This window comes from Parus major, chromosome 13, assembly GCF_001522545.3.
Source record: "Parus major isolate Abel chromosome 13, Parus_major1.1, whole genome shotgun sequence".
In the NCBI taxonomy this organism is placed as follows: Eukaryota; Metazoa; Chordata; class Aves; order Passeriformes; family Paridae; genus Parus; species Parus major.
In genome coordinates this window covers 10931280-10946451 of record NC_031782.1, presented here as the reverse complement: position 1 = coordinate 10946451, position 15172 = coordinate 10931280, and the positions used below count along the sequence as shown (strand labels likewise).

General features: G+C 38.5%; 1 protein-coding gene across 1 annotated transcript in view; it reads left to right on the top strand.

Annotated features, from left to right (window-relative positions):
• ATP10B (ATPase phospholipid transporting 10B (putative)) overlaps window positions 1-13768 on the top strand; it is a 42084-nt gene extending 28316 nt beyond the window's left edge. The window contains exons 14-21 of the mRNA XM_015642290.2: window positions 2419-2731; window positions 3842-3918; window positions 4458-4583; window positions 5666-5866; window positions 6455-6535; window positions 6643-6747; window positions 7203-7390; window positions 10332-13768. Coding sequence (XP_015497776.2) covers window positions 2419-2731; window positions 3842-3918; window positions 4458-4583; window positions 5666-5866; window positions 6455-6535; window positions 6643-6747; window positions 7203-7390; window positions 10332-10830 — 1590 coding nt within the window. The 3' untranslated portion in view covers window positions 10831-13768. The remainder of the gene's footprint in view (window positions 1-2418; window positions 2732-3841; window positions 3919-4457; window positions 4584-5665; window positions 5867-6454; window positions 6536-6642; window positions 6748-7202; window positions 7391-10331) is intronic.
• The last annotated feature ends 1404 nt before the right edge of the window (window positions 13769-15172 follow it).

Here is a 15172-nt window from a genome sequence, read left to right as displayed (position 1 = left end):
AGAGAAAATAGAGTCCTAACTTCCAAAGAGGGTAAATGCCATTATGGATGGTGAAAGTAAAAGCGTTTAGGCAAGCCAACATTTCCTGGATGTGGAGCAATATAAGCAAGGTACTAGGAAAATTATGCCATGATGTCAGAAAGTGGATTGGCCATCACTATGCACAGCATCACACCTCCAGGCACCCAGGTGGGACAGGTTGCCTAGTGGATGGATTATGGGGACAACAGGTCCAGGCATTATGGTTAAACCAGACCCATTCACTAAGGAAGGTCAGGCCTGACCATTTCTAAACACAAAAAGGTCCAAAATGCACTTTTTGCATTTTCTTGCTGGTGACCTCTTACTTCACATAGAGACCTGGAAGCCCCTGAGGTGCCTTTGGGGCAACTGCTGCCTTTTCCCTGCTCCTTTTTTGCACCATCTCTCATGGCCCTCACTCAGCAGGAACAAGAGGCACAGTGAGTTCAGCTCTTCCAAGGGCTGGCATGAGGGCAGGCAGGGCTTCTTTGTGTGACCAGACAAGTCACCCATCTGGGTTGTCTCAGCTTTTCTCCCCAGGGAACCAGGGTTACTAATATAAACTTGATTTTCTCAATAAAGCTCTTGTGAGGATTAAATAAATATTGTTAAAATACTGTTTTCCTTATTGCAGGCAATTGCATGGAGCAGTGAGATGGCCTGCTTTCTAACTGCTTTTGTCTGCAGCTTGTAGCTCTCCAAACAAGAAAAATATCCTGTGCAAATATCTGTCTCTTTTAATGTCATGAAAGCAGAGAAACACACAAAGATGATATGGAATCTGGCACAGAAAACATTCCAATGTGCAATTTCATTTGAAACACATATCTGCTTTAATGGGAAGCAGAATTAATACATTTAGGATGGAAATTAGAAGCTGGTTTCTGCCAGAGCAGAGATGCTACAGGTGGGACCACCCTGGCTGATGGAAATGCTGGCGTGGGTGCACACAGCCTCTGTGGCCCTGGATCCAGGGCTCAGGAGCAACCTGCATACACATGGGGACTTGTGGGAATCCCCAAGGTTCAGGGGACACTGGAGTTTCTCCACAATAAGATTTAGTTGCCTCACTTTCAAAATTAAATTAAAGACAGACTTCTGAAAGAGACTGTCAATAGCAGCAGTGAGGAGCATAAGTAATATATACAAAGCTTTTAACCTGTTAATTTTGGCAAAGATAGGTCTTAAAGTGGCATCAGTGTGAAGGGCCTCCCCTTACCCCTGAACCCAGCAGATTATTCAAACACTGAGCATGAAATTTCTTCCAAGTAGATGCAGCAGATTTAGGTAGCTTGGCAGATTTGTTTCAAAAGGCAAGTCAAGGCAAACCAGGAATTTCCATTTACTGTTTTTGGTTTGCTCACAGATGATGTTTCTTTAACATTTTTTAGGGGTTTTAAGTGTGCAGGCTAGATGCAGGTTTTTATTAGATGTCAGAGGTAGATTTGATTCCAGAACCTCCCACTTAAGTGTAATTTAAATCTTGCAAACATCCTACACATGTACCTTATGCTATATAAAATGAAAATAACATTATAGAACTGAATCATCCCTCAATAAAGCTGACAGAAAAGGCAGAAAAAGGAGTGATTAGCTCCTCAGATATTCAGGGCCATGTCACAGAAAGAGGACTTTGAGAACTAAGAAGGAGCAAAATATCTTAGATATAATTTTAGATTTTCTCTAATAGTGATGTGCAAATTTAGGAGATCTGGATTAGAGAGGTAAGAGTTTTCCCCTTAAATCTGTTTCAGTCTAGTACCAAGTCAATTCTGGTTGTTGGTATCTAAAAGGTGACTAGATCCAACATTAAGCAGATTTGCTAAAACAGAAGGACTTTGAGGCATGGTGCTGGAAAGCATGAAGTTTTATTTCTGTTCCTAATTGTGGCACACACCTGATATGTGACTTAGAAAAGGCCAGTAACTCTGAAAGTTACTGGATAATTTTTTAAATTTGGACCTCTTGTTTCTCTTACCACAGTTTATTTTTCGTGGAAGCCAATGCTGCAATATCTCACATCATTCATATCAGAACTAGATTTTTCAATCTCCTTAGAAGAAAATATTTTATTTTTAATTTCTGAATTGTCAGAATAAATGATGTAAAAATTATTATATTTTATTATATTATAATATTTTCTTATAAAATAATTCCTTACCTCAGTTAACTGGCTGATAAAATGTGTAGTGTTTTCACTGAGGGATTGGATAGTGTCATATCGAAATAATCTCATATTGAGATGAATCAGTGCATTTCTCAGTATATTTCCTCTAATGTTTATCTGATAGGCTTAAACCCATTGGCATGATTATACAAATGTACATTTGGCAAGGTGCTGTGCTGTAAAGAGAGAGGGAGATAACTATTTCTAGAAGCATATCTGTTTTCTCACAGGAAACTTGTGAATCTCTCTTGAATTTAACCCTGGAAGAGGTGAAGAAGAATTCTGAGTATGACAAACCTCAAAGGAAATTGTTTGGCATCATCCCAACATCCTTCTCAGTCTCAGAGGCCCCCAGCCCTGAGTTTGGGCTGGTGATTGATGGACAGACACTGAACATCATCTTTCAGGGAGGGCTGGAGGAGAAGTTCCTGGAGCTGACACAGCACTGCCGCTCCGTGCTCTGCTGCCGCTCCACCCCTCTGCAGAAGAGCATGGTGGTCAAGCTCATCCGGAGGCAGCTCAAAGTGATGACCCTGTCCATAGGTACCTCCACTCTGGATCTCACAGGAGATAGGGGAAGCAGGTTCTTGCTTTAAGAGAAATGTGTGGAATGTATTGTACGGGCAGATTTTTGTGCCTCAGATAGATGCAGCGAGGAAACAGCATTGATTAATCTTTCCTAATCAAAACCCATATAAAGTCCTTCTTCAGCTTCCACTAAGCAAATCTGTCCCCCTCTAAACAAGATGAAGGCATTCCAAATTCAGAATCTCCCAGCAGTCTCTTTCATGCACATCAGTACAAATGCACTTACATGTTACCTCCACAATGTCCTTGTTTTGGGCCTAGAATCCACTCAAGATTAGTCACTATTTTATCTTTTCATAAAGACCTTTTCCTGTCAGTTTTTCCCAGCTGATGAAAACAGAATTATCTCCAGACTGATATTAAGCATTGACTCATTTACCTTTTACATCCAAATAATGTGAAATGCTTTGAGTTTTCTTCCACACTTTTGGTAAGTGATGCCACTAAAATCCTTGAATAATTAATTTTGATTACTCCAAACTAAAAAAATACACCTCTGTGGACAAAACAGAAAGGGAAGAATCTATTGTATTTTTTAAATATTACTTTGCCTTACAGTTCAAACCTTAAGCTTTCAGCCTCCTGCTTCATTTACTTTACCAGCTAACCTCATTTAAAATCTCCACATTGCAAGCAGTAAGAATGGCTGTTCTACCCCTAGAAATTTGGTTATGAATGCGAGTTGAAATGAGCAAAATAAATTTTGAAATATTATTGTCATCTGCAATCAAATTTGTCATAGATTCAGAGAATTTAGTGAAGTAGGGTGTTGCAAAACACGTTCCTGAGCATATGGATTTGTCCAAGCAGAAACACAAAATGATGCTTATGTAAATGGTGTTGGGGCTGCTGTGTCAGCACCCAGTCAGTCACAAGGTTGGATTTTGCCCTGCTGGAGCCAGGTCTCCTGGGAAGGAGGGAGACCAAGACCAAGAGCAGAGCCTTGATGTTGTCCTTGATGCCATGCAGCTGTCCTGATGAGGATGAATGATAGTACAGAATATTTGAAATAATCAGCATAGCTTTCTTACACTGTTATTGTTCCCTCCTGTACTCCCACTCTAGGGGATGGTGCAAACGACGTAAGTATGATTCAAGCAGCTGATGTTGGAATTGGAATATCTGGCCAAGAAGGCATGCAGGTATTCTCTCAGTTTCTTTCCTCTTTTGTCAGGTATTGAGGCTTAATAAGTTTCATAGCAGACCTACACTCTCAAGTGTCATCTTAAAAATGAAAATTGGAATCATAAGTTAATATGCAGTTTTTAATTATGGGTCAAGCCAAAAAAAAAGGAGTATTTTGAGCCAAAAATTAGCATGTGAGGACAAACCTGTGTTTGTTCATGAGACTGGAAAATTAGAAGATGTATGCCCACTGTTAGGTGAGCATTGGGTTTCTGAATCTTCTCAGCTGCTGCATTTTCAGGTTTCCAGGTTTTGTGGATTCTCTTCCACTGTCTTCTGCCCTGAATCCTTTCCCACACATCCCCCCTCCTTATTTTCCTTAAATGGAGAGTTCTGCAGAGATACAAAGTTCCAGCTATGTTCTTGAGGGTTAGTTTGTTGGTTTGTTTTTCTACAATACTCAATAGTAGGAAATCATTTTAGTGATGCTAAAATTTTATTACATAGTGTGTGAAAAGGATGCATTGTAAATGATCTTCTGTTCCTTTTCCCAAAGGCTGTGATGGCCAGTGACTTTGCAATATCCCGATTTAAGCATCTCAAAAAGCTCCTTCTTGTCCATGGACATTGGTGCTATGCTCGCCTGGCAAAGATGGTGATTTACTTTTTTTACAAAAATGTGGTAAGATGATTAAAATTATGAAGTTTTCATCCTAGCAAAGGTTAATTCCAGGTCTGAGGGGTTGTTTGGTTTTGGGTTTTGGAGGTTTATGGAGCTACAGTTTGTGTTTCTTCACTTTGCAAGTTTATCGTTTGCCCCTTCCTTCTTAGCAAGGTGCTGCATAGAGCATTGAGGAAAATAAAGGCATGAAATATATTGTGAAACAGCATTATTCCAGAGGGAAAAATGACTCAACTTTTTATGGTAGTACAAGAAACTTTATTAATAATACCCATGAGCCTCAAAATAAAATTTGCATAAGGAAGATCAGATTTTTAGCACTCAAATGTAGATGAGCTTGCACTAAGAATTTCCTGCCTGTGAAACCTCAGAATTTTTGTAAGGAACCACTTACAAGTAATGATGCAGTCATATCTGTCATTTTTATTAAAAATTTAATGTATACACAAATGAGCTATGCAGTAAAGTATGATATAAAGTGGAAAAAATTAAGTAATTGAGTTCTGCAAAACTGGGCAAACAAGTCCATTTGACATGAAATACACTCTCAGCATGAAAGGCTTTTTACTTAGAATCCAAGGTATCTGGTTTTTGTGGAGGTTTTAATAATTTTCAATAATGATTACTTCTTATCACTGTTAAAATTTGTAGTGGAAATGAGCACTTTCCTTTTTTTGACGGGTTATTCTTTTAGAACTCAAAGGCCATTTATTTGCAGTCTGAAATAGTTCTTCAAACTAGGATGCTGCTGTTCTTTAGTCTTCCACATAGCATTAGGGAGCAGCATTCCTTTGATTCCACATAGACAACTTGATTCTAAAAGGATTCTAAAATCTGCTGCACAGGCCTATGAACAATTTACTTAATTATTCTCTGATATGTTCTTAAAGAAATGTAATGGCTTTCAAAAACCTGTATCAGAGTGGATCACTGTGAAACTGTGAATAATTCTATAATTGCTTTATGGAATGAAGTGCAGTGATTTTAACCAAAATCCTGTCCTCTTAGGAGACTGTTAATAACCAATGTCCTACATAAACATTCACAGGTGGAACTAAATGTTTGTATTTGCTTCTCCCCAGTGCTACGTAAACCTGCTCTTCTGGTACCAGTTCTTCTGTGGCTTCTCAGGTAGCACCATGGTAGATTACTGGCAGATGATTTTTTTCAACCTCTTCTTCACCTCAGTGCCCCCTCTTCTTTTTGGAGCCCTTGATAAAGATCTTTCTGCAGAAACACTCCTACGTCTGCCCGAGCTGTACAAGAATGGACAAAATTCAGAGGTATGTCATAATTGCTGAAATAACTGCTTCATAATCCAAAGGAACAAAGGTTTTTTTTTTGTTTAGGAATGAGGGAGGAAGAGTTTATACTTACTTGGAACATTTAAACAACAGGAGCCAAATCTTCTGTCTCTCCAGCAGTTCATTCCACCCCATGGGAGCTGTGACACCATAGGTCACTAGATAAGTTTAAATATGGCAAATAGTCAAATTAAAATGCCACAAAATAAGTCTTTCACTAGAAGAAAGGATTTTTGAACAATTTTATAACTCTAGAAAGAGCTTGGATAAAGAATTTGAGGAATAAGATCCTTTGCAAAAGGATGCAACATTGGCAAAATTCAGATTTTTAGACTCTTGATTCATTTGGTAATATTCCTAAGGTCTCTCTTTACTTAACATAGCTGAAATGCCTGTTTAGAGATATACCTTTGGTTTAATCAGCTGCTCAGGAGGCATTTGCTCATGGAAGGAGACCAGTTAGCAAAAATTAGTAGTCTGAACTAAAAAAAGACAGCAATTGTGTTTGCAGGACAGGCTAGAGACATATATCCCATCATAATGACTGTTATTTATAAACTCCTGCAGATATACAACTTGTCAACTTTTATTATTACAATGTTGGATGCCTTTTATCAAAGCCTCATTTGCTTCTTTGTCCCCTATTTGGTAAGTAACAGGCTTATTCATATTCTCACACTCCTGTCCTCCTTAGAAGTAGTAAATTCAGTTCTGAATAGTCAGGGTTCACCACAGTCTCTCTGCCTCTTTTGCAGACATACAAAGACTCTGACATAGATGTGTTTTCCTTTGGAAACCCCATCAACACCATCTCCCTCCTGACCATTCTCTTGCACCAGGCTCTAGAAATGAAAACATGGGTACGTGTCTGACCTGTCCTGTTCACAGCACTGGTTGTTTTTGTGAATGTTGCATTTTGAGCAGGCATAGAATTCTCCTTCAGAGTAATTTACCTGAGTTCTGGGTCACAAGAAGTAAGTAACAGGTACACTAAGATTTCACAAAGCACCAGCATTTACTAGCCCCAGGTTAACTGCTTTCATGTGCACAGTGACAGAATTTGTTTCTATCATATCATCATATCATTTCTATCATCCTTTGGACAGAACAGTACAAAATATTTGCATGCCTCAGTATATGAGGAAGTGTTACTTGGAGAACTGTATTCATTGCTGTTTTCTAAATTAATTTCTGGCTATTTCTCCTGCTGCAGATTTCAGTAAAATGTACTATTAGATGGATTCTTTCCAACCCTCTTTGTCTCCTCCTGTCTTACACCCAGTCAGGGTCTCACAGGCATCACTTGTTCTTGCAGACCATGCTCCAGCTGGTGACAATGATCTGCAGTGTGGCTTTATACTTCATCTTCTCAGTGATCTACAACGCTTCCTGCCTGCTCTGCAACCCTCCCACCAACCCTTACTGGATTATGGAAAGACAGCTGAAAGACCCCATCTTCTACTTACTGTGCCTTATTACCCCGGTCATCGCGCTCTTACCGAGGTTTGAACGCTTTCCTCTCAGTTTTCCTTTTGGGGGTTTGTAGACATGTGAGTTAAGAAACAATAATGATGTGTACAGATATGTGATGTGTCAGACACATGCTACACATGCTGCACCATTTATTTATTCAGTTATATAATCCTAGATCAGTAACTATATATCTTCTGCTTTTCCCATCAGGAAAATCTTTCTTTTTGAAAAGAAAAGTGCATCAAAGTTTACCAGTACAGATCTAATTGTTCACTGTCATAACCATAATGTTGTTGAGCAGATCAAAACTATAAGCAAATCTTTGAAATATTTCTATAGAAGTTTCTATTTCTAAGTTTGAGACTTATTAAATATATTCTTGGTTTTAAGTACATTATGGTGCATTACTAAGCTGCATTTAAAAGCATTTCTGTATGGAAAAAAATTCATTGCATCCAGAATTTTAGTTTCACCTTGTATTGCAAAAAAATCAGATATGTTAAAGATAATTTTAATTGAGACTGGATAATATTTTGAGAGGGATAATTATTGTGATGTTTTGCTGAAAAAAATGGTTTAAAAAATTATTCTGTTCCCATATACATATATGGGAACATTACTACTTTTGGTGTTCAATACATTACTAATTCTTAAGGCAGATATGTTTTGAGTTGAGTTTCAAATATTTATTTGTTATTTGCTTGGACATTTAAAGAAATGGATTGTTTTTACTATCTTGCTAGTTTCCTTCTAATTCCCTTCTTTCCTTTCTAATTCCCATGAAGTAATGCAGCACATTGGTATTACAAAATTCAAGACAATATTTTTAGTATCAGATTTTGTCTGTGCTTTAAGGCATTAGAATCTGAGCCTTATGTTTGACTGAAAAGAAACTTTTCAAAAATAGATGGTGTTTTTCTTCAAACTATTATTATTTTCCCATTCGAGTTGAGATGCTCTTGTGATTTTATGTTATATTATGTAAGTTCAGATCATAATGAACAACACAATTCAGTCAGGTCTCATGTCTTCTAGGCAGGGCATCCTTTTCCAGTCTGTTTTGCTCCTGCATGACTTTTGTTTTCCTATCAGTCCTCATTCACAGTGTCATTTTTGATCCTGATCTTTTTACTGAGAGCTGCAGTCAAACATGTGGTTAGAGAACTCGTGTCTCCATCTTGGGAATTTAGCACAGTTAAAATCCTTGCTGCCTCAACAGGTTACTGAGGTTAAGGGTTATATATTCATATCTTCAAATCTGGACAACTGCTGTTCCTTTGTATAGGTACCCTATTTTCTGGATAGTCCTTCATCTGCAGAATACCCAGGACCTATTTCTACTACAGCTGAGCTGTGCCAGCAGATCACAGCAGTGGTAAAACCACCCTTTGCTAAAAAGCACTAAATTTTAAGTTCCATTCCATGGTCCATCGCACTGTGCTGCCAGCTCCCTATCTCCTCACTTGGTGTCTTGAAGTTCTGGTTTTCTTCTAACAGGATTTTTAAAAATAATTGCTCTCCTGGGTTCTTCCCCTTAGTACTGCCTTTTGTTTGAGCTGCAGCACTCAGGGGGAGGCTTGGCCTGTGCCCTGCCTGGTCCAGGCTTTCCCTGAAGCACCATCTGGCAGTGCTGCACATCCTGCATCTCAAAACTGCCTCTGCACTGTTTTGGGACACAAACTACACAGCATTAAGTACAAAAGCCCTCAAGTCTGAGAAGAAGAAAGGGGTCTGAATTTCATGCTTATTCATTGGCAAGAGAAGGCACTGTGTTTCTTGGAGTTTTCCCACATATGAACCTGATTATTTTCTCAGCTGTGCAAGGCAGATTTTTCTCTGCCAGGACACCTGCAGAGACCCAAGAGGTAACTGAGTCTTGCACCCTGCAGAGACCCAACAGGTAATGGGGCCTCACACTCTGCAGGAGCAAGTGAGAGCAATTTACAGGATGGGAGAGGGTTTCCCATCCCTTCTCTGTCCACCTGTCTGGTTCACCTGGAACTTGCATAAAAGATACAGAAAATGAGCTAAGGGGAAAGACACAGGACATTGTGATCCACAGCAGAACTACACAGAAAGTCTTGGGCTCTCCCATGCTCTTAACTTCCTGACCAGACCTGAGATTGTGTTGGGATTGACCAGCCTGAGCACAGGCACAGCAAATAAACTTTATCCACTTCTGCTTGTGCAAGCCCAAGAAATCCATTGCCTTAAAAGCCCTTTCTGTACTGAGTATCACTTGTTAGCATTTTTAATCTTGTAATTCTTCTTTATACATACATTAAACAGCAGGATGTGAGGATGGCACCTTTCTAAATGCAATTTCACAGAGTACCCATGTTTGTTTTAAAATAAATGTTGAAGCCACCTATGTAAAGGTCAAATCCTAATAAAAAGATGGTTTGAAATAGACTTTGATTTTCACACAAAGCTGACATGACATGGAGAGAGGATGCACGCTGTCTCACAGCACACAGTATTTACATAAGTTCTCTATACTGTAAAGGGCAGGTAGGACACTTTAGTTGCTGCTTTCTGAAAAAAATCCAAAAGCTGAGGTTTTTAACTTCTGGTTTTCTCTTATCTAATAAATTAAGACCTCTTCTTTAGCCTGTTTTAGCAGTATAAATACAACTTCCATATTTTCAAGTACTGCATCTCTTGAGATTTTTTTCTATTTTTTTGTACTGTTCAGCAAATGATATTTAGTTATATATAACTATAAACAGTGTTTAGTTATAAATACTAAAAAATGATCATATATACATACAGTTGACTCTGTACAGGTCAAGCTAAATATATAGTAACATGCTATGTTAAGATCCAGGAGTCAGCTTTCATCTTCCAGATATAAAGTGTCTACCAGATGTCTGTACAGCAATGGAAAATTAGTATCTGTATTTGGGATATGTGATATAGATTATGGAATGAGCTCCCTAATAAAACATCCATTCCCTTCCTTCTTCATCAGGTTCTTTATATTTTCTCTACGAGGAACCCTCCAAGCATCTCTTATTCTGAAAGCACAGCAAGTAGATAAACTTCCTAAGGGGCAACAGGATCTTGAAATCCAGAAACTAAGATCAAGAAAAGAAGCTACTTCAGGTGCACCTGTGGCATCACCTGCATCTAATGATGACCTTGACCATAGCATCAGCCATTTATGTGTGTCACCATTTCTGCATCCAGCAGCAGCCCTGTCTCATGGGGACACAGAAAATCAGGGAGTTTCTGCCTCTGATCCTCTCAGGAGAAGCACACATGAGGAAGGTTATTACTTCTATAATAGGTGGGCAGAGGAAGAATCTGCTGTTACTGATTCTTCAGCAGGGCCTTTCGCTGGCCATCATCCCCTTGTACCCAGCAGGGAAACAGGTCCTGGGCAGGATGGTGGCAAACTGACTAAAAATTATCCCAAGAACTTTAATTATGGAAGCCACCGGCGGTCAGTGAGTTCAGTGACACTCTGAAGAAACATTCAGACATGGAACCCACAGCCCATGTGGAGAAGGACTGAACAGAGAAAATTGAAATGTTTATGTTTAGCCATTACTCTCACTAGAAATGGAGAGAGTGGCGACTGGAGTAGTGCAATAGCAACTCCAACATACAACTTCAGCTGAATTCATCATTGTCTGGGGTTATCATTCCATGACTTTTGATCTTCCTGGTTTGGTCACATTACAGGAACATTACATGAGCATCACACAGTTGCTGAGAATTGCACAATTACTTTCAACTAATATTTTTGTATCATATTAATAGGAATACTTGTGAAGTTTCAATGTTGTTATTATTATGCTATTGAGTTAACAGAAAGAAAATCCATTCTTTATTAAACCAAATCTTAAAACGATGCATCCCACTCTAGACTTTTACTATCAAAATCTTAAAAAGAGCCTAGTAACTCTCTTTATAATTATAAAAATTATAATTCTGCATGAAAAGTTATTACTTGCAGATACTAAAGGTACTTGCAGAACAACAGCAATGGAGATACATTAGACAATGTTCCAGGTTTTAATATATGTACTTTACACATGCAACAATTGGCTCTACAGCCTGTTTTCCCTGGAGAGTAAGCTTAGGATTTTTATGCAGACAGTGGTTTGACCTGATATTGTTAAGAAAAGGAGCTTATAAAGATGAAGAATAAAAATACTGAACTACATGAACTGCCAAGACAATTTGGTGATAAGTGGAGTCTACTTCTTCATACCTACAAAAGTAGACAGATTTAACAAGTCACATTCAAGGATTTATGTCCCAGAACTCTGAACTTGTCCCTGATTTTTCCTCTAGAAATTCAGTTTATTTCAATTCCCTATATTGTTATGTGGTGCTGCTGCATTCAATCAAGTGTGAATCATGCTCCTCTGCACAGTTGGCCACATTCATTAGCTGATGGATCTCAATAATGGAGATTTTGACAAGCCATATATGAAGGTCACTAATCACATTGTAGTAAGTACATGGTGTAAAATGACCAAAATATGCATAGTATGTTAACCCTTTTTGGTATCTCCAGGCAAAAGGATGAAGGAGAAAACTGTAAGATGTCACCATCATAACTATTTATTGCAATGCAATGACAGGTGACTTTGGTATTTCTTATAGAAATATTGACTACTAAGACCATTTCCCAAGTTTTTCTTCACAATGTGGGATGAAATCTTACCTAGTTTAAAATTCAAACTATCGGTACTTTTGTGAATCTCCCACTGGTTCCCACTGATTTAATAGGTTTTAAGCCTTTTTTATAAATGCTGTGTTTAGCTTTACTACCTATGACAACATGTGATCTTTCTAATAACCTATTTAGCAAACGCTAATTTAACTTCTGTATGTTATAATAATTACTGTAGCTGGAGTCTTCAAGTTCTTGCTTTAAAACAACTCAGGCAAAATTGAGTAGCAGATCTCCCACTAGGATTTCTGGTAGCCAGAGCAAGATCATATGTAAGAACTCCTTTTGTTAGAATATTAATTGTCAGCAGTTAAACAATTCAGTAAGAGATTTTTTTGCTTGATGAACAAAATGAAGGAAATTAGATATAGATGAGATTATTGTTAATGGAGGGTGAGATTGCTCAAATGTTTGCTCACTAGCTGGAAATGGATCTGGGGCAACAAGACTAAAGATCAATCCTTTACCATTCACAGCTTTTTTTACATTAAATGGTCCATTTCCTTTGAACTTACAGAAGATGTCAGTTCTTTACACATTGTACTACAAAATGTGAAGTGTTTTATAGAAATAAGTGTGATAAGATCATGCCTTGCTGTGTTGTTAAGAGGACAAAAACAGAGATTAAGGAGTGCTTTTCCTAGTGTCACCCATGAGCAGCAAACTCATGTTTCCAGAGGCTGCTCCTCTGCATAGTAGGAATGCTTATCAGAAGAACTGGATGACAAATGTATCTCAATGTGCAAGGGGCTGGACAGGTTATGTTTAACCAAATCTGGAAGACTTCCTGAACTGAATGCCAATTGTATGCCTCTCCTGAACTGAAAACCAAGAAATAATCTCATGTTTTCTCATCAGTCTCTGCAAAACGGTTCTACTATGCATTTTGCCCTGGCTTAAGATCAGAAATAGCATAGAGGGTAGGGTCCTTTTAATAAAGGGAGGGGGAACAGGATTGATTAAGAACTCCAACAAAATAACTCTTAAAAGCTATTTAGTGATAGGTTTCCTTCTATGTCTGAGAATAAAAGAAGTGTGAGAATCCTTTTCTAAGTAGTTTCTAGGCTGTAACCAAAAATAGTTACATTGGTTATAAGAAAGAAAGAAATAATCCAATTTTGTGTGGATGCCTTAAATAATTCCAGAGCTAAACATACAAATTGATAATTCTATTGTGTGGTAGTGTTCATCCATTGCATGGTGTAATGGATGAATATGCAACGAAGACTGGAGAGTTTGCAACATAGAGGAAAACCACCCCTTCGTTCTCCTTGATCCTTGAGGAGAGAGAAAGCTGAAATAAACAGAAATGAAAGGCAGCACCATGCAAGGTTTGACCTCTGCATTCCAGCTGGCTCCAGAGCTTTCTCTGTCTCCTCTCCTGGGTGACAGTGCTGCCAGCTGTCCACTGAAGTAGATGCTGCCTCGGTTCTGGACATGTATTAACTGCTAAACAGTGTGATCTTCATTCTGCTCCTGGCTATGCACTTACCATGAACTATCTCATGTTAAAAAAATGTCGAACAGGCACTTACTTCCCTTTGATCATGAGGTAAATTAGCTGAGATTGTTCATCCTTTGGGGATGTAAGATCAAGAGAAGCTTTTTTTTCCAGTGAAAACAAGCCTACAGCAAGAGAGACAGTCTCCTGGATGCTGAAAGCAGGCAGGGAGCACAGAACCTGGGTGAAACTAAGTCACACAAGGTTCTCACTCTGGCCTGAGAAAGCTTAAGAAAGAATCCAAACAGTCCTTGGTAAAGGACAACAATCTGCAGGTGTTGTTTAGGCAAGGGGTGGTGTTCCACTCAACCAATGATGGTGATATGTTGCTTTAATGATCAATGAGAGTTTTAGCTCTCAGACCTTCTCAAACCTGTCTATAAATGAAGATCAAGGATAATAAACTTTGCTCTCTTGGACAATGCAGCTAAGAGAGTCAGTTCTCTTGTTGTACTTCTCGTTGTTCCTAATATAGTGAGACAGTCTCCTAAGGAATTTTTTGGAAGAAGGGAAGTGCATTTACTAAATGGGTTATTTAGACCTAACTGGATTTCCAAGGTAGCTTTATTTATTTATTTCAAGACATATTTAATAACACTGTCAAGGTCCATGTTCCATTAATTCTAGTGTGAATGCTTCATAATAGAACAGGTGTCTCGTTTTTAATGTATCCTCTGGTGATATTCAGTATTTCATACACTTTGACAATAAAACATTAAAATTAATGGAAATTACTGCATTCTTTTTATTCTTGTCTATGATGTTATTTTAATGATACGGCATATGGAGCAGTGCTTTGAGCTATGCAGAGCTTTACCTACATGAAAAAGAGAAGGTGGGATTTCACATAGAGGTAAGCAAGAACTGACCTACCAGGTCTATTGGCTAATAGATGCAGTCCCCTGCTGCTTGCAGTGGTCAATGAAGAGCCATCCTTCATGTTCTCAAAACAGACAAATTCTGGGCTCTTTTAGCACAAGATGCAGGAAGTGTAAATGCATAACTTTATTGATGTCAATGTGGCCAGCTGGAAATGTCTCTGACAGCTATTGCTGATTATCTGCTGCAAGTCAGCAATAACTGTGCAGTGTAAAACCCAGAACAATTCACATGTGAGAGAAGAAGAATTCCAGTTTGTTCTCTTTCCTTATGTATCTCACTTTTAATACTCTGTGGAGATGGGTTCTCTGCTGAAGCACAGTGAACTTCTCCCAGAGATGAATTGCAAATACTTTCCCACTTTGTTGGCTGATGCTGCAGTTTAAGTCATTTGTTTGGTTGTAGTTTGAGGTGGTGTACAAGTACAGAGCTATTAGCTTTAGGGGTAAGGTGACTGCAGGCAGGATGTGGCATGATTAGATACTTGCAATCAGCACTGATGAGTAAAAATATAAACGTGGAGACAAGAGGCTCTTGAAGATAATGATCACAGAGGGTGAGATTTAAAGAGATGACCAAATAATACTGAAGAGCTATAAAGTAATTTTGACATTGCCAGTGACTGCAGCTTGGTGCAATTATCAGTACATGATACAACTGCAAATAGAACTTGCTGTCTGGCTCTGTAATAAAACACCAGCTTATGCTCATTTACATAAAGAAGACTGAGAGTGAGTAGAGCCTA